The 24,069-nt window shown below is 49.6% G+C and overlaps 1 protein-coding gene across 11 annotated transcripts in view; it reads left to right on the plus strand.

Moving 5' to 3' along the window:
* Nucleotides 1-3,727: 3,727 nt before the first annotated feature.
* Tango2 (transport and golgi organization 2 homolog) overlaps nt 3,728-24,069 on the plus strand; it is a 39,354-nt gene continuing 19,012 nt past the window's right edge. Inside the window, exons 1-3 of one of the 11 annotated variants that reach the window (XM_087198619.1) lie at nt 3,813-3,839; nt 4,012-4,166; nt 19,879-19,975. In XM_087198619.1, coding sequence (XP_087054745.1) covers nt 19,920-19,975 — 56 coding nt within the window. In that variant the 5' untranslated portion in view covers nt 3,813-3,839; nt 4,012-4,166; nt 19,879-19,919. The other 10 variants (XM_004843280.3, XM_087198617.1, XM_087198621.1 and 7 more) reach the window with 10 other exon arrangements.

A 24,069-nucleotide genomic window follows, 5' to 3' on the forward strand; every position in this document is an offset into this window, starting at 1 on the left:
CAACCGTGAATTTTTCCATTGGTTGAGGGACCAGGCGCGGCCCGGCAACCGGCGCCGATTGGACAGATGTGCAAAGACGATGGTTTGCCATTGGGCCTATGAAATGTCAGTCCCGGTCGACGACCGGCCCCCTCGCAGAGGGGCAGAGGCCTGAGCCCCTGCCTGGAACGCTGCGGCGGCTGTCTGGGGTTCAGGGCTGCCCCCTCCCGGCCGCCTTTAGAGAACGTACCGGACCTTTGGGCCCCGAGAGGGGACCCGCATGGCCGGCGACCCTTCCCCGGACTCCGGCAGGTATCCTCCAGCACCTGCTGTTCGCTGGACGCTGCGCGTCTATCTCTTCTATCTGCATCTAATTATAGTCACACAACCCAGGATTGAGAGTTTAGATGCGACCCATTTTACAGACGGGAAACTGAGGCTTAGGTTCTCACTTGCTTTAGGTGATCGGGATTGGAGCCCAGTCTTCCGACTCTGGAGTCTGGGTTGCTCTCCCACTCTCAAGGCACCAGGGGTGAGGTTGCGTCCTTGGCTTAGTGAGGCCCTGTTAAGAGTCGGGGCTGCAGTGTTTCTGAGAGCAAGAACAAAATCCTCGGTAAACCTAGAATTTACTTCTCCCAGGAGGTCTGGATCTACAGCTCTCTTAGGATTTCATCCATGGGGTTGTTCTTTCTCACCTCTTCGTGGCATCCATACAGCCCTCAGTCGAGAGGTGTTGTGTTTATCTTTCCCCACCCCATCTTATGCTCTGTTTCCTAGAGTCGCAGAGGAACACTGTGGAGCTTTGGACAGTCTTGATATTAGCACAAATCGCATTTTCCAGCCAGCTAGAGCCCTAAGCTCTCCGCTGCAACAATACAGGACTGTCACATGGAACCATAACCCTTGGCCAGCTCCACTGAGCCTTATAGTGTGAAGGGAAACAGCAGGGTTGCTATCTAGTTGGGACTCCTTCATGAGCAGAGGGCAGTGAACCTGGCTCATGATTGGTTCTGAGCCTTTCCTGCCCTGGATGCACTTGGAGGTGACCAGTTCCTGGGCTTTCTGCAGTCCCCAAAGCCTCAAGGGGAGCCAAACTGCCCATGACAGTGCTAATGGGGGTGGGGGTTGGCTAGGGATGAACAGATCAGATACTCATGGCTCATCCACCTCTGTGGGGAGTGCAGTGTGTTCATCCAGTAGTTGCTTGGTCAGAATAAAGAAAGTGAGATGGGCTGACAAGAACTCACTGCTAGTACCACCATTGGGTCCACCTGGCAGTCAGAGCAAATTAGTCCCAGCAGCATTTCAGAGCCAAGTAGCCATTACCAATCCTTTAGAGTTGGCACTTGAGGTGAAAGCTATTTGCCATCCTAGCATAGGGATATTTGCAGCTTTGGAAGGGCAGCATGAAGAACCCGTCCCTAAAACACAGGGACCCCCACCAATAAAGCAGCTCTTGTTCTGTGGGATAGCACCATGGGTGACAGTCTGTCTCAGATGCTGTGTGGCTGGGGAGTTCTGTTTCTTTCATTTAGGACCAGATTTAATTAATTCTGAGTGTTCCCAACCATCTCTCCAAGGGCATAAGATTTTGGTTCTCCTGGAGCCTTTCTTATAATGACCTCATGGTCTGGCAGTAGCCTTCTTCCCCACATTTGTTTATGGTAGCAAGAGGGGCTAGACAGATCTGCTTAAAGAGGACAAAAGGGAGACTTATGCAGTAAAATAAGCCCAATGAGGATTACCTTCTCTCTGCCTTGCCCCTACCCCTACCGCCATAGGGTTCTAGAGATCTCTCTGGCCAGGAACCATATCTATAGCTGTATAGAGAGGATCAGGATGAGCATTGTCAAAAAGGAGTCAGGGCAAATATCCAGTAGTCTTCCCATCAGGATGCAGGTAGGGGTCAGGAACAAATTGAAAATATCATAGGTGCCAGTGGTTCAGTGTCTTCCTTCTTACCGTCTCTGCCTGCCTGCTGGCTGGCTCCATAGGGACTAGGGAAAGCCACAGGAAGAAAAGGTTGCTGAATGTCAGGAAAAAACTTCCTAACAGTTGCAGGTGTTTAGGAAGTACAAAAGGGTGGCCCAAGAGACAGTAACCTCCTTGTCTGAGGAAATGGGATAGCAGTAATTCCCTTGCAGCCTGAGATGCCAGGGTTCAGGTGACCATGTTAAGCCCATGTCATCTGCTCTTGCATACTCCCTAGCACCGTTATGTTGTCCGGACTCAAATAAGTCCATGATGGGAGAGTGGCCCAGGTCCATATGAGGTGCAGGATAGAATAGGATTCGAATCACTATCTGACATGTTTCTGCATCCCTCTTTGTGGGTGACGAGAAAGCTTAGACAATCCATGTGCTGCTCTGAGGTGCCTGTCCTGGTATTTTGGGGGCAGACTACTCTGAATCTGCTGCCTTATACCTCAGGGCATGGTCACTTATCCCCAAGCTCTAAGATCTGCTTGTTCAACAGCACTACCTCTGGCTCTATGGGCGGTATGGTTTGTCTGCTCAGAGGGGAATGCTGGCACCAGCCCAGCACGTTTGTGCTGTGAGCTGCAGGAGGAATAACCACATGTCTGGGTCTACCACCTGCTGGCCAGGAGTCCCTGGGCATCTGGAGTCCTTGGTTTTGTTGTCTGTAAAAGGGTTCTCTGTTGGGTTTCAGATGAGATAGCGAAAGGAAAAGTTGGGCACAATGGTCTTGTTGGCAGCTCTGGATTAGACTCTTGCTTTCACCCCTCTGGGCTCCAGTTTTCTGCTGGGAATTAGCCCTTCTGGTCAGGATCAGGGCACCCAAGTCTTTAATCCAGGTCTGTGGAGCGAATCCAGCCAGTGCCACTTACCACCTTTTTTGATTTCAACTGAATGGAGTAACTGCTGAGTCTCAGTGTTCTTATCTGTAAGATAGAATGAATGAGAACTGTGAACTGTGACACTAGGTTTAGAGCTCTTAGCACATTAGCATTAACCTTAATGTAGTTGTCATCCTTGTCATGGTATATTTCAGTTGAGGCTGGCCCTGGGCCTCTGGCCCTTTGACACTTCACTTTTGCAATGCTCAGGCCCCAGGAACAGCCCAGTGGCCAATGGGGAGAGGGAGCCCTAGCAAATGAATGCTTCTGTCCTCCTAGGACAGCCCTACCTACTCATCAGTGCAGCTGGAGCCCTTCATCCTGGGGGCCTAGGCCCACGAAAAAACAGTTCCCTTGTGAGATCAAAGGCTACAGTGGCCCAGGTAGGGCTGAACTGCCTGGTCCGGGAACTGGGGTGCCTCCTGATACAGGGATATAAGGGGTCAGGGCTGCAGTGTGGATGGGGCCAGAGGCCAGAAGCCGACTGGACTGGGGGGAGGTGATAAATCGAAGGAAGGGAGGTCCAGGATGGAGGATGGCTAGGGCCAGATTGGAGTTGGTTGGATAGAAAGGGGGAAACCAGAACTCAGCCTAAGGGAAGCGGGTCGGAGGTGCACATCCCTGTAGCCTTACAGGGAAAGAAGCAGAGTAGGTAGACGACAATGCTGTCCACGAGGGCACAGACTCAAGGACTGTTGCGATCTCCCCGGGATGACCCCGCGGGTTGGGGGAGCCGTGAAAACAGAAGACCGCGGGGTCACGAGACACCCAGAAGCCCGCGCAGCTCAGACTTGGCGCAGCCCCGGGGGCGGGGAGCCAGGAGGCCTGCAGCCCCAGAGTGACAGCACGCTCAGCCAACAGGCTCCCGAATCGCTAGCGCGGCCTCGCCCCTCCCCGCCCAGTCCAATGGCGAGCACATTGGAAGCAGGCGGGGCGGGGCGGGCCTGGGCTGCCGGCTGCGGCGAGCGGGCGCGGCACCCGGAAGTCGGCTGCGGCGGAGGCGGTGAGTGCGCGGCTAGCTACCCGGACTGTCGGACTCTGCTCCTGGCCGGGCCAGCCCGGCTCTGGGGCGCCGGGCCGGAAACGCAGGCGGGGCCGGCTTACTCGCAGGCGGTGCGGGGCGGGCTGGGCCCTACCTCTTCGCCCTGCCTCAGTTTCCCTTTTCCAAGGCGTAGAATGAAAATCAGACGGCCGGGCTTGGAACTCTGACCTGTCCGCAGAGACCAACTGATCCTAGCCAACGAAGGCACCCCGGGGTGCTGGAAAGCGTTTCCGTGATCACTGCCAGGACTGGGTGGGAGGATCAGACCTTCTGCAGAGAGGTTGACAGGTGAGGCAGAGACGTGTTAACCACTGCAAGGTTGTAGGCTGTACTCTTGGCCAGCATGAGGGACTACTCTGGAGCCCTTTCCCCTTCCCCCTCCCTGCAGTCCGCTGTGGGCCGCAGGGTAACAGCTGAAGTCCTTCTGAGTAGGCAGCAAGTGCTGGGTCATCCCTGTGGCTGAATGCGTCTTCCTGGAGAGGCTGGCATAGTCAGAGACCCCTACCTTCACCCAGAAGGCATCTGGGCTGTGGGCTAGGCAGGGCTGCACTTGGGCCAGGCATGGCCCCACTCCTGGCCTCTTTAGGAGCTTGGGCTTTGCATATTTTCCTCTTGGGCAGGGGCCACAGAGGGCCCTTTGCTGAGACTCTCTTCTCTGCCCTGGTACTTCTCCTGTGCTTCCTGGCTTCCTGCTGGGGCACAGCTTTAGAATGAACCTTCTGCCCTTGGACAAGTCCCTGAGCCTCAGGTCCTTTTCCTTTGGTGAAATGTTACTTGCTTGGCATGATCCAGGCCTGTCAAGCCACTCTAGACCTACTGACTGTTGCTTTGTCACCATTCTGGGCTCAGAGCCGTCTTCCATGAAGTAGATGTGATAGCATTTATAAAGACTGGCCCTTTAAAAGATGTCCTCACACTTGTTCATTAACCCCTGCACATCCTTTTGGGGACAAGTACTCATTGGCCCAACTCTGTTAATTGTGAAGAAAATTCAGACTAAGGGGGCAGGTAGTGGTCCCAAGGTTGTTCAGGGCCAAGGCTAGAACACAGTGCTTCTGCTTCTCCTGGTCCTTTCCCCAGAGCCTTTTGCATCAGGCGACCTGTTGAGTGGGTTGGGGACAGCTGGGGAGGGTGATTGTGTTGGTGGGTGGACACAGCAGAGCTCTGCCCCTTCTCTAGGATCCCACTGCCCCCTATGGGGTTGGGGGGCTAGATGGGTTGCCATGGGCTCCCACTTTCACAAGACCCTACAGCATGGGGCCCCACATTTTCATGTCACTTACATATTCTTGGACTGCAGGTGCCTCAGCCCAGGCCCCTTTCTGCTCTAATGTGTGGTGACAATCAGGTGACACCTGATCAAAAGTGACCAACCATCTGCTCTGCCTGAGCTGCCTAGCCTTTGTGCTACATTGGTGTCTTCACTTGTGCAGTTGTTCTGATCACATTTCATGATGAATGCAGTCACATCCAGTGTCACAGTTCCTATGCCTGTCTTCTTGTGCCAGGTGGTGAGCTCTGCAGGAACCCTGGTGCCTGCCTATGGGTGCTACGTCTGAGAATGTCCATGGGGAGAGTGGGTGTGGAAAGAAATAGTGCAAGACAGGAAGGTCTGGAGGGCTTCTGGAAGCAGGGCCACCCTTGTCATTGACACTCCAGGTGGGTGAGAATTGGGGCCCATCTTTTGGTAACATGTCAGTGCATGATGGCACCATGGCAGGGTTTGACAATAGGCTCCATGAAACCAGGGTTACCCCCAAACAATTGAGCTGCCCTTTAAGGTTATCAGAGCAGCTACTGCCATGTTCTCAGTTCCTTTTTAGATTGCAAAACTAACATTTGCACACTTAAAAATAAAAAGGGCTGGCCTTCATCTCCCACCAACTGCACCCTTGATACAGCTGCTGACATTTGAAGGTGCATTGTCAAGGTCTTTAGTAACATGCTAACCTTCAAATGCTTGTTTTCATCCTCTTTGGAGGGGTGATTAGGAATGCCCTCTTTTGTTTTTATATACCTTGCAGGTTGCAGGGGCCACCTTGAGACTGGGCTTATCCCTCTTTGGTGGGAAAGTTGGGTGTTCCTACCAGGAGCGGCCTGAGATGCAGGGTCTGCCCTGTGCCCAGAGCTTTTCATCATGTGTAAGATGTGCCTCGTTTGTGCTGCTCCTTTGATCTGCTGATCCTTTGATCTGACAGCAACACCCTGGTGTGATGCTGAAATAATGTCCTCAAAACATTGGAAAGATCTGAGGAGAGAGTATCGCTGTAGAAAATTTGTCATGGTAAAATGCCATGTAATAGCTAAAATGAGAAAGCGTAGCTTGCTGAGCTCTTGCTGCTGAGATGGGAGGAGACTAGCGTTTTGTGGTGGATTGGCTGCTCCAAGGATTTCCACACATGTCAGGGCTTTCTCAGCCAAGGCCCTGGGAACAGCAACATTGTGTTCCCTTGTGTGTTTACCTCCTCTGCTGGCAGCCACAGCTGACAACCGCCAAGGTAGGGTGGATGCTTGGCTGCTTAGCTCAGCTGCATTGTTCTTAGGAAGCCTAAGGAGCTCTGTCTTCTGTTCTGCTTCTCCAGACAGGGTGGCTACTCTTAAAAATGTTTCTTCCGCATGTGCAAAATACTTGGTATAATTAGGTGGATCAGCTGACTATAGGGCTCACCTAACCTCTGTCTAGAGCTTTCGAATGTGCAGCCCTGGTAGACCATCTTGGTGAGAACTAGGAGCACCACTTTTCCTCATACCTAAGGGTCCAGTGTCTCATAAAAATACCTCCTTGTTGGTGTGGTCGTGCACACCTGTAATCCCAGCACTTAGGAGGCTAAAGCAGGAGGATCACCAAAAGTTTGAGGCCAGCCTGGGATGCATATTTGAGTTCAAGGTTAGCCTGAACTACATAGGAGACCTTGTCTCAAAAAACAAAAACAAACAAACAAAAATCTCCTTTCCCTTTGTGTGTTTGTGTTCCTGTATCTGTCTCATCACTGCCTTCTACCCATCTACCCGGTTTGCCTATTCAGTTGACAGATACCCCCAGGGTCACACAGTATGCATTGCTCTCTGCTCAGGTAGCCAATGTTGTTAGACAGCTAGGCTGTGCTCTGCCCTATCCTGAGGTGTTGTGAACCTCAGCTGATCTGTTTTTATCTAGTCTCCTGTGCTCAGGCAACATTCCTCAGGTTCCCTGCCTTCCCATCCTTCACCCTCAACCCTAATCTGTGCCATCAGGGGAAAAAGGTAAGGTGTGCATACTATATGTGCTGCCGAAGCAAGCACAGGGTGTGCATACTTTTGATGGGAGCTTTTGGAAATGAACAGTCACACTTTTCCCTGCCATGAGAATATGCGGATTTTTATGTCTGCATATGAGACTATGCATGACAGTATGCAGATGTTTAGTGTCTAGTTCAGTGTATTGTACAAAGGGAGCCCAGCCATGTAGCCACTGCTCACATGCATGGAAACCATCGCCAGCATCCAGATGTCTCACTTGAGTCCCCTGGTTGTTCCTGAAACCAGTTGGCTCTGCCCTGACTTCTGACCCCGTGGACAGGTCTTGCTTGTTTCTGGTCTCTGTGCAAAAGACCAAGTAGTGTACTATCCCCAGTGTAACCTCTTGGTACCTTGGGAATCTGGGGCTTATTGCTGTGTGCCACTGTATGGTGCTCTAGGGCAGAGACATCACCATGGATGGACACAGGTTGACTTCAAGTTCTAGGCTATGGATTTCCTTGCTGTGTCACGTCATGGACTTGGGCACTGGCATAGTGCCTGGCATGGCTAGCAAGGGTAGGGCATGGCATGATCTAACCAGGGTTTTGGGAAGTTCTGTTGTACTTGTCTGGTTTGTTTTTGTTTTGTTATAGTAGTGAAATACTTCAGGCAGACTATTACAGAAAACATAAAACTCATAGTTTTGGAGGTTGAAAGCCCAAACAGGATGGCTCAGTCTCTGGCAAGGGTCTCCTTGGCAGGGTCACCTTGTGGCAGATGGCAATGCTGGGACAATGTGTGCCAGCAAGGATCATTTAGCCAAACAGGAAACCAGAGATTGAATTTGTTTTTATAACAATTTGTTCTTTCAAGAGCTCAGGGGTCCCATAAGAGTTATCTTAGTCCTTTCCAAGATCAGTGTGCTTAATGACCTAAGGAACTCCCAAAGGTTTCACTGCCTCTCAGCAGTACCATACTGGGCACTAAGCGCTAGCACATGAATCCTGAGTTTGCAGGCATATTCAAACCATATCTAAACTTCAGCATCTATAACTACCCAAGACAGACACATGCTTTCCAGTGTGGGCACTGGGGCTAAAGTAACTATGGCATCTGAGGCATGGTAACAGATGCATGATCCCAAGGGACAGGGAGTCCAGGATGTGACCAACGTAGAGAATACTGAGGAGGATTGACTGTGCATTTGGGGAGCACAGATGGGTTCCTGCTTTGCAACATCCACATAGGCAAACAGAGCTAAGTCAAGACAAGATAAGGCAAGACAAGAGCTAAGCCCACACACAGCTGTCCAACCGGGAGGGCCTTTGTGATGGGGAGAGCCTTTAGCAAGATAGTATACAAATGCTGTACAGTAAAGATGGGAAACTTTTCTATAAGACAAGACTATTTTGCTAGGCAACTCCATATGCAAAGCTGGAAGGCTGAGGGTGTACCGCCCAGGAATTAGTACTCAAATTTGTGTTCCGTGGGCTAGGACAGCAAGTCACCAACAGTCGTAAGATGCTTAGCCACCAAGGGATGGAAACAAAACCATGATGAGAACATTTCCTGCCACCACGTGCCTGGTGTCAGGTTCTGGCACTGAATCTTTGGAGAAACTTGGCCGGGTCTGCTTATGGAATACAACCGACATGTGGATACGTGTGTACACACGCACACTTTCTAAGAAAGCTGGCTAACACACAGAGCCCTCCAGATGGGGCTTCTGCCTGGTGTGTCTCATTGGAGACGTTCCCAGCAAGAGCATGCTCTTGAGTGCATGGGCAGTGGCAGCAATGATCCTAGACCCTGTTGACTCTAGGAGCTACTGGTTATGGCAGCAGGAGACATGGACCCTTGAGCTGTGACATTGAGAAGCTGAATGGAATGGATGAACAGGCAGTGGGTGTGAGGGGACGGGGTAGGGACAGGCTCTTGGTACAAATGCTGAAGGAGGTAGCATTGGTCAGTGTGAGGTGGGTGCCTGGCATGGTCCATGTATGATGCCTGTTGACTTCTGAGAGGCAGTGAGCTTTGGCGCACACAAGATGGCACTGAGATGCATTCATGCCCTGCAGCACTGAGGCTTGTCCTGTGTTCTCCCAAGTACTGGTATCATCTCATCTGGCAGTGATAGCAAAGCCCAGTCGACATGGCCCTCGGGCCCCACTTGCCTCCTCTCCCAATGGGGCTCTGTCAGGTTGGTGGCCTGTGGCCCTATCCTTCTGGGTGCAGAGTCTCATTTCCACCTGGCTCTCACCAGTGACTGCCACCATCACCATGTGCCCTTGGCATCTGTTAAGTCTTTGGCCAAGCCTGTCTGTCTGTCTGATTGTGTGTGTGGTTGCTTTATCATGCTCTTTTTTTTTCTTTTTTTCCTTTTAAGAGTAGGAAGGGACCGGGGATTTAGCTCAGTGGTTCTGCCACCAGCCTCACAAGTGCAAGGACCAGAGTTTGATCCCTGGTACCAAAAAAAAAAAAAGAGTAGGAAGAATTTACTGAGAGAAAGATAGCTTCTGTCTAGAAGAGACAGAAGTGGGGGCTGGAAAGTGGATTGCCCTATCATGCTTCTTTTAGGTGATGCATGGAATGAGATTTAGGGTTTAGCTCACCTGAGAGTCTCATCCTTCTTAGAGAGGGACTTTGACCTCTTACCACTTGGCTCTTAGGATTGAAAATCTGGTTCCTCTGAGAGTTTAGGAGAGAAGGAAGAAGCCCAAGGCTGGAGAAGGGTCCCAAAGGAGGTTAGATTTTGGAGGCAGAAGGTTGGCAGAGGATGGTATGTGCCAGGAGAATTCTTGAAAGCATTATCAGTAGATGGGCCTGGAGTGCCTAGAAAACTTACGTCTTTCCCAGCCAGCACTCTGCACTAAGAGTAACTTTCTTCCTGTTTTGCAGAATTACTGGGCTGTTAGGCCAGAGAAACTTGAGCTGAGGCTCTAGGAAGGCTTCCACTAGTGTTCTTATTCACAGTCTTTTTTTTGTTTTTGGTACTGGGGATTGAACTCGGAATCTTCCTCTTGTGAGGCAGGCGCCGGAACCACTGAGCTAAATCCCCAGCCTCTCCGCTAGTGTTCTTAGAGGAAAGGAAGCTCTCAATTTTGGTGTGAAGAGGTCTATTTCTTATGTTCACATTTTGCAAATCCTTTTGGCTGGAATCCAAATGTACCAAAGGACTCCAGTTGTGTGCAGGAGGCACTGGAGTGTTTCCTTCCTGGGAGAGACCTGTGTCATGTCCCTGCAAGAGGCTAGCAGCATTCAGTATGGGTGACCATACCTTTCACTTCCTTGGCAAGGTCAGTGGAGGCAGTGCAAGGTACCAAGTGAGATTATTCCTGGGTTTCCTTGAACATAGGCCACTCATGTCCTCTGGGCATTTGTCCTAGTGGGGTTCTGGGCCCTGCAGGGTGGCAGGGTGACGGGCCCAGTGCCTATGGCTAGAACCAGCTGTGGCACCTGGTCTCTGTTCAGTGGTGAGTCAGCTAGAGACAGGGCAGCTGTACAGCCAAGGGCAGACCATAGAGAACTAGGGTCCCCTGTTGGCAATAAGTATTGACTGAGACAGGATTCCAAGCACTTCCTTTCTGATGGTGTCTGTGTAAGAATAGCTTGGCTTTCCCCAGACACAAACAGCCACAGGACACATTTGGCATCTATCGTCTGTGTGTCTGCTAGGTACCTGTGTGCTCTGGGAGACAGGCAGTGCAGGCAGGCAGCCCTGTGTGGGCCAAGGCACCAGGGAGCTGTGGTCTCTTAGAGGGTGCAGCAGGGCTTTGGTAAAGGAGGAGTTCCTTTGTAGGTAATAGCTTCTTTTTTTTTTTTCCTGTACCGGGAATTGAACTCAGGACCTTGTGCTTGCCCGGCACATGTGGTGCTGCTGAGCTACATCCCCGACCCATTTTTAAAAATTGATGTATGTTGGGCTGGGGATGTAGCTCAGTGGTTCTGCTGCCTGCCTCACAGGCTCAAGGTCCCAAGTCCGATCCCTGGTACCAAAAAAAAGTGTACTCAAGTCCAAAAATTGACGTATGTTTTATAAATTCTGGAGAAACTTTGGCCAATATGACTTAGAAATAGATTATGACTTTTCATATAAAATTTCTAGTAAACTGCTGCTTAGGGCTTCTGATTTTATATATATATATATATATATATATATATATATATATATATTTTTTTTTTTTTTTTTTTTTTTTTTTTTTTAAACCAGGAATCAAACTCAGGACCTTGCACTTGCAAGGCAGGTGCCAGAACCACTGAGCTAAATCCCTGGCCCAGGGCTTCTGATTTTTTGTAAGTACACTAAAAACGAAAAGTAATTGTGAATGCTGTAGAAGAAGAAGAGGATGTAGCTTATGATACCCAATCATATAAAAACTTTCTGCTCAAGCTCAAGGACCCAAGTTCGATCCCCGGCACAAAAACAAAACAAAACGAAACAAAAAAAACCTTTCTGCTTAGTCTCTATAGTGGGTCCTGGTTGGCCTCACCCTTCAGAGGGCCATGCACTAGGCCCCTGGGTGCATCAGCCATGCAGCGTGAGTTTTATTTGGCTTGGGTCTGGCCCAATCAGGCAGCCCATGATCAGAAGCAAGTTCCAAAACCAGAGCCTTTGGCCCTTTGGGGGACTTAATAGGTGATGTCCCACTGGAGCAGAGAAGCAGGTATAACTGAACACGAGGCCAGGCTGGGGGAGCAGCCTGTGTGGAGTGGAGCCTGCTAATGAGCCCCGAGGTCCAGCCCCTCATGGGGAGTGTGGTGAATCCAGCAGCTCACAAGATGGAGAGGAAAGTAGAAAGGATTAGTGTAGCATCAAGAAGCAAAGGGCCACTATGTGGCTTTAGCCCAGTGTGCTCACCTCTCTGAGCCACCATGCCCTCACTTCTAGCATGACCGCAGTGAGAGTATTATTGAGAGACTTCAAGACCACCCTTAGCTTGAGTGATTCACTAGGAGGACTCAGAGAACTCAAAAAGGCCGTTATATTCATATATTAGCACATGTTTGCAGTATGTAATGATTACATTCATTGTAGAGGCCATTATATTCATGGTTACAGTTTATTACAGTGAATGGGTACAGATTAAAATCAGCAACAGACTGGGTATGGTAGTGCCTAACTGTAATACAAGGTGGTCCATAACTAATCTAAGATGGTCTGGAGGCTAAGGCAGGAGGATTAGAAGTTCCAGGGCAATCTGGGCAATTGAGTGAGATGTTGTCTCAAAATAAAAATTTATTCTTTTAAAAAATAAATTTTATTTTATCCCATTACCCCCCTCAAGCCCTCTCCCCTCCCTAAATATACAAAAGCTTTGTTTCCATTTTTTCCGTCTATTTTCAGTTTCTTTCTTGTCCCTTCCTTCCTTTTCAAAATAAAAGTTTTAAAAGGCTAGGGATGTAGCTCAGAGGTAGAGCATTTGCCTAGCATGTGTGAACCCTTTGGTTTAATCCCCAGTATCAAAAACTAAAACAAAACATCTTCAACAATGGAAAGGTCAGAGGGCAGAGTCCAGGAGAGAAGAGGCACAAGCTTCTAGTTATCCTTTTGCTAGCTTCTAGCTATCCTTTTACTCCTTGGAGTAGCTAGTAAGTGTTTAATTTGCTCAGCAGTTCTGTGACAACGTGTGCTGAGTATTGCCAATTGGGAATCTCACCCTAGCCTGAATGTCCAGGGGTTTTTTTGGTACCAGGGATCGAACTCAGGACCTTGTGCTTGCGAGGCAGACGCCGGAACCACTGAGCTAAGTCCCCAGCCCTGAGTGTCCAGGTTTTTATGGGGGCCAGTCATGTAAGTTTGGCGGACCACTGGCCTGTGTGGTCGCCCTAAGTCTGCAGGCCTCCAGAGATTGAACTGATACGGTATGGTCCAAGATGCCTATGGTAAGTCACATTGTTTTTTGTTTTTGTTTTTGTTTCTGTTTCGTTTGTTCAGTTTTTGATTTTTGGTGGCAGGGTCTCCCTTTGTAGCTCAGGCTGCCCCTGAACTCACTATGTAGCCCAGGCTGGCCTCAAACTCAAAGCAGTCCTCCTGCCTCAGCTTCCTGAGTGCTGGGATTACAGGCGTGCACCACCTGGTTTAAGTCACATTGTTAACATAATACTGGCATCATCCAAAGCCCCAGATGAATGTGGAGACTCTTATTAGGGACATTCCAAAAGCTTAGTGATTACTTCTTGTTTAGGGAACAGGGAAAGGGGATGTTACTAGAACTCCTGCAGTGAGTCCTGGTCTTCTGTGAGCCAGGACAGCACAAGGGGAATTAATTAATATATAGACAGAAATGAGACTTAGAAAAGAAGCTGAACTTTGGGCCTCCTAAGTGCTGCTCTAGGCAGCAAAGAAGAAAGACCCTGTGCTTCCCACACTTTTATTCTGTACATTGGGAGTAACATGACTCAGAGGGCTGCTCGATAATTCTAAAACAATGAGGAATTTATGCAGATGAGGATCCTAGGTCATGAGGAATTTATGTTGACTAGGAATTTGTCCATCCCCAGGATGTCTTCAGCTGATATAATCCTGCCCTGGAGCATCACAGCAGCATGAGACCACTGAGGTTTTAGCTGTGACCTGAGGTGAAAATGGAGTTATGTCTCAACATGCCATAGCTGGCCTGTAGGCAGGAAAATCAGGCCTAATCATAATTTTATTTATTTACTTATTTTTTGGTACCGGAAATCGAACTCAGGACCTTGCTCTTGTGAGGCAGGCATGGTGCCACTGAGCCAAATACCTGGCTGATAATTTTAATTGTGAAATGATTTTTCCCAAAAATTTTGTAGAATTGCTCTCAACAACTTCTCAGATGCTACACAAGGCCAAAGCTTTCTTTGGAGTGTTTAGGGTGCCCAGGTTTGCTGAGCGAGCCTTGCACTGTACACAGCCATCCCTTAACTGGCCAGGCAGAGGTGCACATTTCAGTTGGTGGAGACCACACCAGAAGATTGCTAGGCAGGCTAAGCACACAATGGTAACCCCTGGTCCAGTGATTGGTGGGTGGGCGTGAGATGTGAATGCACAACCATCCACTTGCAACCTCAAGCATCTGCAGGGCCTGAATTGGATTCCCTGGACTGGGTACCCTTGACATGGTCTCAGCCCTTGCTGGACACTTTCAGAAAGAATGTACTTCTGGGCTGCAGGCAGGACTTTATGCTGGTTCCTGTTCATTTCCAGAAATGTTCAGGTAGTTTGTAATAAGAGCTATCATGTCAGGTGGTATGATGGATGCCTGTAATCCCAACACCTCAGGAGGCTGAGGCAGGAGGATGACAAATTGGAAGCCAGCCTGGGCAACTCAGTGAGACCCTGTCTCAAAATAAAATCTGAAACAGAGCTGACGATGTAGTTCAGTGGTAGAGCATTTCTCCAGCATGTGGGAGGCCCTGGGTTTAATCCCCAGCACCTCAAAAACAAAAACAAAAACCCATCACTTAGCAAAGCTCACAGGAGTCAACTTCCTGATTGTGACAGAGATTGCCTGATTATCATGTGCAGCAAAGTGGAGTCCCTGTGAGTTGGGGAACATGATGTTAAAAGGAAGCCACGGCAAGAAGACTGCAGGGCGGGGGATTTAGCTCAGTGATACTGCCTCCTGCCTTGTAAGCGCAAGGTCCTGAGTTTGATCCCTGGTACCAAAAAAACCAACCAAAAAACAAAAAAAGAAGACTGCAGAATGCAAAGCTGGGCAACACCTGAGTCAGCTGCTCTGCCAATGGGCCAGCTCCCTGGTTTTCTTTACAGAGCAGCCAGGCTGCAGTAAGACCCCTTTGGGGCTCACAGTGAGTATGAAGTGGCATGCTTCCTCTCCCAGTAGTTCAGTCTTGTGTCCTTGGCTCAGGAGCATCACCACTGTGCTGTGCCAAGCTGTTCCTGTATCTTGGGATGTGTCAGGGTGTTTGGGCATGACAGGCTCTCCACTCAGCTTCTTCATGTGGCTCCTCCCAACTGTTACCCACATGGCCTAGGAGAAGAGATTGGGGGGAGCCCTTTACCTCTGGAGAAAACAGCATGTGACCATCTGACTGCTGTTGGCAAACCTGGCCATGTGTGCAGATTGTTTTCATGGCACCTTGGCCCACTGGGGCAGGAAGCCCTGTCATAGGACTCAGAGATGGGGCATAGCTCCTCACAGGTGCTCAGACACTGCCAGGCAAGGGCTCCAGAGGCCTGTGGGCAAGGCTTCTGGCTGGGCTTTTGGCTCTCCTGCCTGCCTCTTCCTCCATTTGCTCTTATTATCTGGCTCTGGCTACATGGGCCTCAGAGATGATCTTAGAACCCTGTATGGCCCTGACCACACTGGCCTTCATAGGCTGCTGGAGATGTCCCATGTGTTCAGCCTAGGAGTTAGGCGTGGCAATGGAGGAGTCACTGGGGAAATTAGATTCTCCTCTAGATGCCAGTCTCTCTAGCTCAGGCATCCTTTACGTGTGGCACCTGTACATGCCCCTGAGGATAAGCCCTAGCTTCACCAGTGGGATGGAGGGCTCTGCTGATTGTGGAAGAAATGGGAAGTGGCCTTGAGTGATGAGTAGGCAGGCACACACAGTGTGAGGTTTTCCCTGTGGGGTGGTTTTGGCTGTACAGTGACTAGAAGCCAAAGGTATACCTAGGTTCCTTCTCGGAACTGGGCAGGTCAGTAGAAGTGAGAAGGTGACCCAGTGAGCATGGTGCTGGGGAGAACTTCACCAGGCCCTAGAGAGGGCATCATAGCTCTGTAGGGGTACTGGGTGGGAGATACACAGGACCCACTGGGATCTATCAGGAGTGTGCTAAGGGAGTATATGGGGACCTAGGTGAAGGAGTGGACTGCAATAAAGGAAGGAAAGAGGGGAAGGGAGGAAGATGTCCTATTAACCAGAGCTGGGTGGAGGCACCAGTGGGCAGTGGGCCTGGCTCGAGTGGGGAGTGAGGGACTGGAGAGAAAGGCAGTTCCTGATGGTCCCCTCCTCAGGGGCTGGCTTTCCTCTGGTCCTTCCTTCCCAATGACCACGTTTTCATCAAGACCACATCCCTGGGCTCTGCACCGACACCTCCAATACCAGGCTGCCTGGAGATCCATCGGTGGCCTTCCGGACCATGGAGCCCTCCCCAGCACTGCTGCCTGGAATGCTAGTCTGCTATTCAGCTAGGCTGGCTAGGATAACAGGGTTCTGCAGCTGAACTAGGGAGCCAGAGCTGCCCCTATCAGTGTTGCTGCCAGTAGCCAGGTAGGGAGGATTGAAGTGGGCCAAGGCTGAGAGTGCAGGCCTCCTCTGACACCCTAGAACAGTGTGTTCCCAGTGGGCAGCCCTCAGAAGAGCCCTCTGCCATGGTAGGCCTTAGGGACCCTGGACTCTGAGCTAGTGGGATTCCAGCAGGGACTGGCTAGCAGGGCCAGTGACCACAGATTGGCAGGTTATCATGTCTGGGGAAGACTGGCTCTCCTAGGGTGAGAACGCTTTCGTTCTCTGAGAATGCGGTGGGTGCCAGGATCTCCCATTTGCAGCACCTGGCAAGTGAGACTTCTGGGGCCCTCACAAGGCCCAGCATGCTTCTCATTTCCCTGCACTGCCTTTTGGATGATTCTGTTGATCCATCTCATCAGCTGTGTTCAATAAGCTTTTTTGGGGGTGGTTTGTGTTTAGATATCCCCCCAAAGCCTCATGCTAATGAGGTGGGACTTTCTTTTTCAGAAGTAGTTTAATCTAGAATGTGTGATGCTGGGGTTAAGGGTTTGTGATTACTAAACCACTACATGTAAGGGATTAGTTTGGCACCGCCCTAATCCCCAGTAGCCTGAATAAGATAAAAGGGGCAGAAAGATGCCGATACCTCTCTCTTGTTAGCTTTGTTGCCTTGTGTGCACCTTGATGTTTCTGCTCTGCCATGCCTTTCTATCATCCCTGCCTTGGAGTCTGCTGATTACGGACTGAAACTTCTGCGAACTGTAAGCCAAATAAACCCCTTCCCTTTTAACTATGGGTGTCGGGTATTTTGTCTCAGCAATGAGAGAAAAGTAACTAACACAGGGCAGGTCTGGGATGAACCCAGGGCCTTGTGCATGTTAGGCAAGTGCTCTACCACTGAGTTATATCCCCAGCCCTTTTAAAAATTTTGAGACAGGATTTCACTAAGTTGCCCAGGCATGTGCTACAGTACCTGGCTTCCAATCTGCATTGCTGTTTAGTGCCTCATTAAAAAAAAAAAAGTAGGGCCTAGGATTTAGCTCAGTGGTTCTGGTGCCTGCTTTGAAAGCACAAGGTCCTGAGTTCTTTCCCCTGTACCAAAAAAAGAAAAGCCAGGGCTTTAGCTCAGTGGCATTGCTCTTGCCTTGCAAACACAAGGTCCTGAGTTTGATCCCTGGTACCCCACCACCACCCACAAAAATCACTTCTGACCTTTAGCTTGTGGTTCCTATAGCTCTTATTTCTTGAAGAACTTCTAAGAGCTCCTTTTGGTGCTTTGTAAACTTTGTTTTTGTTTGTTTTCGGTTTTTTTTTTTTTGGTACCAGGGATTGAACTGGGGCCTTGTGCTTCCAAGGCAGGCGCTGGAACCACTGAGCTAAATCCCTGGCCCTGTAAACTGTTTTACCATCATTTCCTTTATCCTACAGATTTTTCAGCTGTTTTTTTTTGGCGAGGGTGGGGGATGGTTCTCTGATACATGATATATGTGTAGACCTCTTTCTGCTGGTCCTTTTTCCTGGCACCGGTTTCCAAAGGCACTACCTGTTTGAGGATCCCTGGCCCCCCATTGTGAACCTGGCTGTCATCCACAGAAGGCTGTGTATCACAACTTCTTAGGAACTTTCCCCATACTTTTGCACAATGTCCCTATAGCCCCTGGGAGTGGCTGTGGATGTAGGTCACCTTTGCTTACCCTGGGAGTGTAGGGTTACAACCTAACTTAAGGAAGGGACTCTTCTTAAATTCCCCATCTTGGCAAGGGGTCTTGGTCCTTGTCTTCTGTGTCCTTCTCCTGTAAGGCCACCAGAACTCAAGCCCAAATTTGCCCCAATGGGTGGATTCTCTGGGGCAAAAATAGCCGCTGTGCTCTGCTGTTCTGTCCGGATCCCTGCATTCTCTGAGATGTTGGCCAAGTCCTGGGTGATCTTGTCAGTTCTTAGCTGGTTTTCAGACATTTTCATATTTTTTCGAGTATTTTATTTATTCATTTATTTGTACTGAGGATTGGACCCAGGGCCTTGAGTATGTAGGTGAATGCTTTGTCACTAAGCACTCCCCCCCCCGCAGCCCTTTCTTTGTTTTGACTAAGAGGGTTGGCCCAGTCACTTTCCACCAGTACTAGAGCCATAAATTACCCCTGGGATGACGGGGCAGTCATCCTTGGGTGCCCCAAGGAAATCATCCTTGGGTAATCATCCTACTGGGGCACCCAAGGAGGGGGACCCAGTCCACTTCTGACCTCTGACCTCTCCTACACAGCCCTTTTGAATTGGGCATCCCTTTGACTCACCATCCCACAAGAGGTAATGGATGCCTGACAGTGCATGCTTGTCTTCAAGGACTGCACATCCCCTATCAACCTGTGCTTCTGCAGATGGTCTCATCACCACAGTGTTGTCTCACTTGCACAGCCACCAGCTCTTTCCTAGGGCAAAGGATTGGTTCCCAATGGCCATCATCCATTCCTGTGGGGTCCTGGCACACAGTAGACACCAAGGAGGAAGGATATGTGGGTAGGTGGAGGAGGACTAGAGTCCCTGAGCCCAGTCCTGGGTGGAGGGGAGGTCATTTAGGTCCAGTTGGGCATGGGTCCTTTGGTGGTCTCAGTGTGTGGTCTGTGTGGGCTGGTAGGGACACAGTAGCAGAAAAGTATTCATGGATGGAGTAGTGATTCCTTTGTGTCCTCTCCCCTGAACCAGGCCAGTGAGTGGGGGAACATGGAACATGGTGGTAGTGTCCTGGAAAGGTTCCATGAGGTTGGCAGGTTCCCTGTGGATGGAAATACCTTGTTGTGTGAGTGCTGAGATGCAGAGTCTAGAAAGGTTTCATTTCAGAGACCCATGAATCAGGGGCCATCGATATTGGAGAGCTCTCACTGTTCCCAGAGTCCTGGTGGGTGTCAGAGGCTCCTAGACTGAAACAGTGAGCTGGAGCCTTCCTCAGCCTATACCTGTTGCTTATATACCTATAGACAGGCTTTGGTGGCTCTTGCCCAGGAAGATGCTCTCGGCAGTAGGGCCTCCTGCTCGGAGGCCCACCCATGACCTGTTGAGATGTGGAGTCAGCATGGGCTAGGCTTGGACATCTCACCCTGGCCTTCTGCCTCAGCAAGATACATAGAGGGCCTGAAACACACTCACACTAGCACCTTCGTTTGAAGGCACATTCCTAGCGCATGTCCCTGCTGCTGTGAGTGTACAAAGCTTCTCAGGTGAGGGGGCATAATGCCCTGCTTTGGGGTACTGGAACCAAGATGAAGTCTTATGGGGAGAACTTGGCACTGTTGGAGAGGAGGGCTTGTTGCCCACTGGCTCCAGCTACATGTCATTCTTATTCTTACTGCTGCCCCCGCCCCCCGCGCCGTACCCACTCACAATTCCCCCTGCCAGTGAGCATTGTAGGTCCAGAGTCAGTGAGTGTTGTGGGTGGCAGACTGCCCAGTACAGATGAATGTGCAGGTGAAGGGAGAGGTTTGTCTATTGCTGGCAAGAATGCAATTCTCGCCCATCTATCCCTGCTCACTGGTGGTTCTGTTCTGGGCTGTTGTAGGTTCTTTCTGCCATTTGCTGACTGCTGTTTATTCAACTCGTTCTTTTCCTTTTCCCTCAGACTTTGTGACCCTGTGTGAGCAAAGCTACCCCTTGCAAACCATGTGCATCATCTTCTTTAAGTTTGATCCTCGCCCTGTTTCCAAAAATGCATACAGGTAACCCCCTTGCCCTGCATCTGCCGTGCTCTGCTGGGTCTGGGGTGCGGGTTTATTCTCACTTCACTTGGACACCATATCCAAGAGAGGTAAGGGCAGGCCCCAGGGCATGTGGGCTAGGCCCTGGATGGCCAGTCCCAGTGGCAGGGTCTCACTAAGTTGCCTAAGCTGGGCTCAAACTTTCAGTCTTCCTGTCACAGCTTTCTAGAGTGCTGAAATTGAAGGTATGTACTACCGCACCTGGCTGTTTTCATCATTTAAAAATGTGTGCCAGAAATGTTTTAGCTAAGTTCTAATATCGAGTCATTACAGAATTGCCTAGATACCATGGCATCTAACGTCATGACTGAATTTACTCATTTCATGCCAGGAAACAGCAACTGAGGAGTGTCCAGTGTTTTTTCCCCTTCTTGCAGAGGGATGGACCATGGAGGCAGGCCAGGCTGCAGGAGGTGATCCTGAGCAGCCCCTAGCAGAGTGAGTGAAGCAAGTCAGAGTCCAGCCTCCAGACACAATCCTGCAGAACAAGTGCAGAGCAAAGAACTACTAACCATAACAGGGCACTGGAGTTGTGAGGGACTGTCTGAAAAGAAGTGAACAGAACTCTAAGAATACAAGAATAGCACATATAGGGAGTAATCGCTTGCCTCAGGGCTGAGATGGGATGCCCAGGATAGAGCCCTCTCTTTGACCATCAGGCTGAAATCCAGACCTTTCCAGAGAAGGTATGGCTGTGACCCACTAGATGCCAAGAAGTCCCTGGGGTGCCATGCTGGCAGAACTTGCTGAAAGTCTATCTTTTGGGTATTGGTACCTATTACTGGATGTTGGATGAGGGTGCTGACCACTGAATGCTGCTTACTACTGGCACAATAGGAGCCAGGACCTGGGGAGGCCATACATGTTGTAGGAGCCTCCTGAAAAAGCACCCAGAGCCAGGGGCAAAAGCTGCCCTTCATCCTCTAATGTCTCTCCAGCCTCCTCCAAGCAAGGCGACACAGCCCAGTAGTCCTTGAATCTATCATGAGCACTATTTGTTTTTCCCAGATACAGCCAGAGCCCCACTTGATATCCTGTTCCCTGATGGCCACCTTTATTAAAGTAAAAATGCTTTAGAAGGAGGGAGAAGAAAATGGTGAGTATACATGTCACATGTAAATAGGCAGTAAATAAGAACTGTGAAAGCTGAGTGCACCCGTAACTGATAGGTTGCTGCAGTAGATGTACTTACTTAAAGAGCTGAGATTTGGAAAAATTTTGTTTTTCACAAATACAGATGTACTGTATGAAAAGGACATTCCATTTACCGAGGAAGTTTCAACATTTCTACCTACAAGCTCAATACCAACGCAGACAAATGATGCATTTTTCTTTCTTTTCTTTTTTTTTTTTTTGGTACCGGGGATTGAACTCGGGTCCTTGCACTTTCGAGGCAGGCACTGGAACCACTGAGCTAAATCCCCGGCCCAAATGATGCATTTTTAAATTGATATTTTTGTTGCTGCATCTCATGGCCAGTCTCTTCCCCATAATTTTGTTTTCTACCCCTCTTTATGTAGCCTTTTTTTTTTTTTTTGCCATGGGATTGCAGTTTGGTTTTCAAGGATTTCAACGTTTGAGACTTTAATCTTTCAGGGTTGTGATTTTTAGGATTTAGAATTTGGAGCCAGATGTGGTGGAACACACCTATAATCCCAGCATTAGGGCGGTCCAGGCAGTATCACTGTGAGTTGGAGGCCCTTGGAGGCCCATCTGAGCTACATAGTGAGTTTAAGGTCAGCCTGAACTATCTGACACAAGACCCTGTCTCAAGAAAAAAAAATTTAGAGACTTTTTAGATTTAATTGATTGATTGATTTGATGGTTTTTTGGAGACAGGATCTCACTATGTAGTTCAGGTTGGGTTTAAACTCATGTAACCCAAGCTGGCCTGGAACTCATGGTGATCTTCCTCCCTCAGCCTCCCAAGTGTTGGGATCACAGCCGTGCACAGCCACACCCAGTGGTTAGATTTTAGATGCTTGTTTGGTTTGGTTTGGTACTAGGGATTGAGTGAACTCAAGGAGCTATATCCTCAGTCCTTTTTTTTTTTTTTTTTTGTGGTACCCGGGATCGAACTTGGGTCCTTGAGCTTGTGCAGCAGGCAGCGGAACCACTGAGCTAAATCCCCGGCCCACCTCAGTCCTTTTTCAAAAAATTAATTAATTAATTTGAGACAAGTTCTCACCAAGTAGCCCAGGCTGGGTTTGAATTTATGATCCTCCTGTCACAGCTTCCCGAGTAGCTGGGACTGCAGGTGTGTCCTACCACACCCAGTAGTAGTAGGGTGTTTGGTCTTTTAGGATTTTAGTGGGCCAGGGATTTAGCTTAGTGGTTCTGCGGGCACCGTGGAACCAACAACCCCCCCCACCCCCCACCCCCCCCACTCCCGCAAGCCAAGGTCCTGAGTTCAAACTGTACCACATAAACAAAGGATTTTAGTATCTGGGATTGTGTTTTTTGCAAGATAATGATCAGTATTCATGGCTTCAAACTGCTCTGTTTGTGCTAATTTGATACCTGTCCTAGAAAACCAAGACACCACCAGCAGGGTAACATGGTCACATTGTCATGTAACCCTCATCTTTTCAAAAAATGTTTTTATACTCCTGTGTGAATCCCTTGCAGGCTATAACCTGGAGTGGCTGCTGGACAAGCTGTTGCCCTTGGGGTTATCCCTGAGGACCTGATTCCTGGGTTGCAGCCAAAAGCACTTGCTGCCAACTCATCCCTCAGATGGTGCACATGCCCACCCCTAGGTGGTGCATAGATTCTCCCCTCAGATATTGCAGTTGCTCCCCCCAGCAGTGTGAGGCATGCCTGGTGCTCAGTGGTTGCAGCTGGGGGACCAGAACAAAGCCGGAGGATGACTTGGCATGCTCAGAGCCCCGCATTGCAGCCTCCACCAGTGTTGACTGAGGGAATAACCTCCTCCTCTCTCAAGGGCTCATCATACCTGCTCATCTCTGAATTATGTATTTAATGAAATCCCACCAACCCACCAGCAATTCAACTAAACAGGGACTCCTGTAATAAAAATAACCCGGCAATTAATGTTCTCAAATTATTAAGCAAACACATTCCTTGTTTAAAAATAGGCAGTTGAACATCTTGGCACAAAATGCTCTGCTTAGTCATCTTTTCTTCTCATTTCCTCTTTAAAAAAATTTTTTTTTCCTTTGCTAGAGCATTATGTAAGAATTGGGAAACTAAAATAAGATAATAGTTGGCAACCAAAGCCAACAGCCCCAACCTGGTTTTGGGCTGCAGAGCTCATCACCCTCTCTCTAGGAGTCCTGGGGTTCTAACAGGGATCTCCCAGCTTCCTTCACTTACCCTCAAGGGTTGGGGAGGTGAGAGCAGACAAGGAACATTTAGTATTTAAGAGGAAGTATCTAAACAGGACCACATGGAAATTGACTCCCATCCCCTAAAGGGATCAAGGGCTGTCAGCCTGGTCCCTGGGGTGTAAAGGGCTGTCAGCCTGGTCCCTGGTGTGTCTTCCACAACTGTATAATTTCCCACTTGGGGACCATGTTATCTTCCTTCTCCTGACCATTGTCCAGGCCACAGCCTGTGCAGGCCCATGGCAGATGTGCTTATTGTCAGAATGGTGCCTGCCAGGATAGGCCTGAGGCCAGGGAAGGCAGACACTGCTGTCCCTGCTGTGGTGGTGGTGCACCTCTGTCCAGAAGGGCAGCGCAGATATGGTGGGAGACACAGGCTGAGTCTGGGTTGGAACTTGGCAGTTGGAGGTACAGAGGATTATTCTGTGAATGGCTGGGTCTTGTAGCACGGATATTGGCCACCCTTCTGCCACCCTGGGCAGACCTGATGAAACCCTGAAGGCGGCTGAGTAGATGAGACAGAGTGGCTGGTGCTGCAGCTAGGGGCAGAGTGGGCCAAATGGGGTACCCTGAAGGCTTCCATCAGACTCACAGGACTTGAAGGTGCTGTAAAGTTTCTGGCCAGTAAACTCCCCCATGCATATATAACACTGTAAATCACAGAATGAAACAGCCCTCAGAAGCCCTGTGTGCTGCTGAGTTTTTTTT

This window comes from Heterocephalus glaber, unplaced genomic scaffold (genome assembly GCF_053883595.1).
Source record: "Heterocephalus glaber isolate CG9 unplaced genomic scaffold, H.glaber_assembly_v1.0 deba00001687, whole genome shotgun sequence".
Lineage (NCBI taxonomy): Eukaryota > Metazoa > Chordata > Mammalia > Rodentia > Bathyergidae > Heterocephalus > Heterocephalus glaber.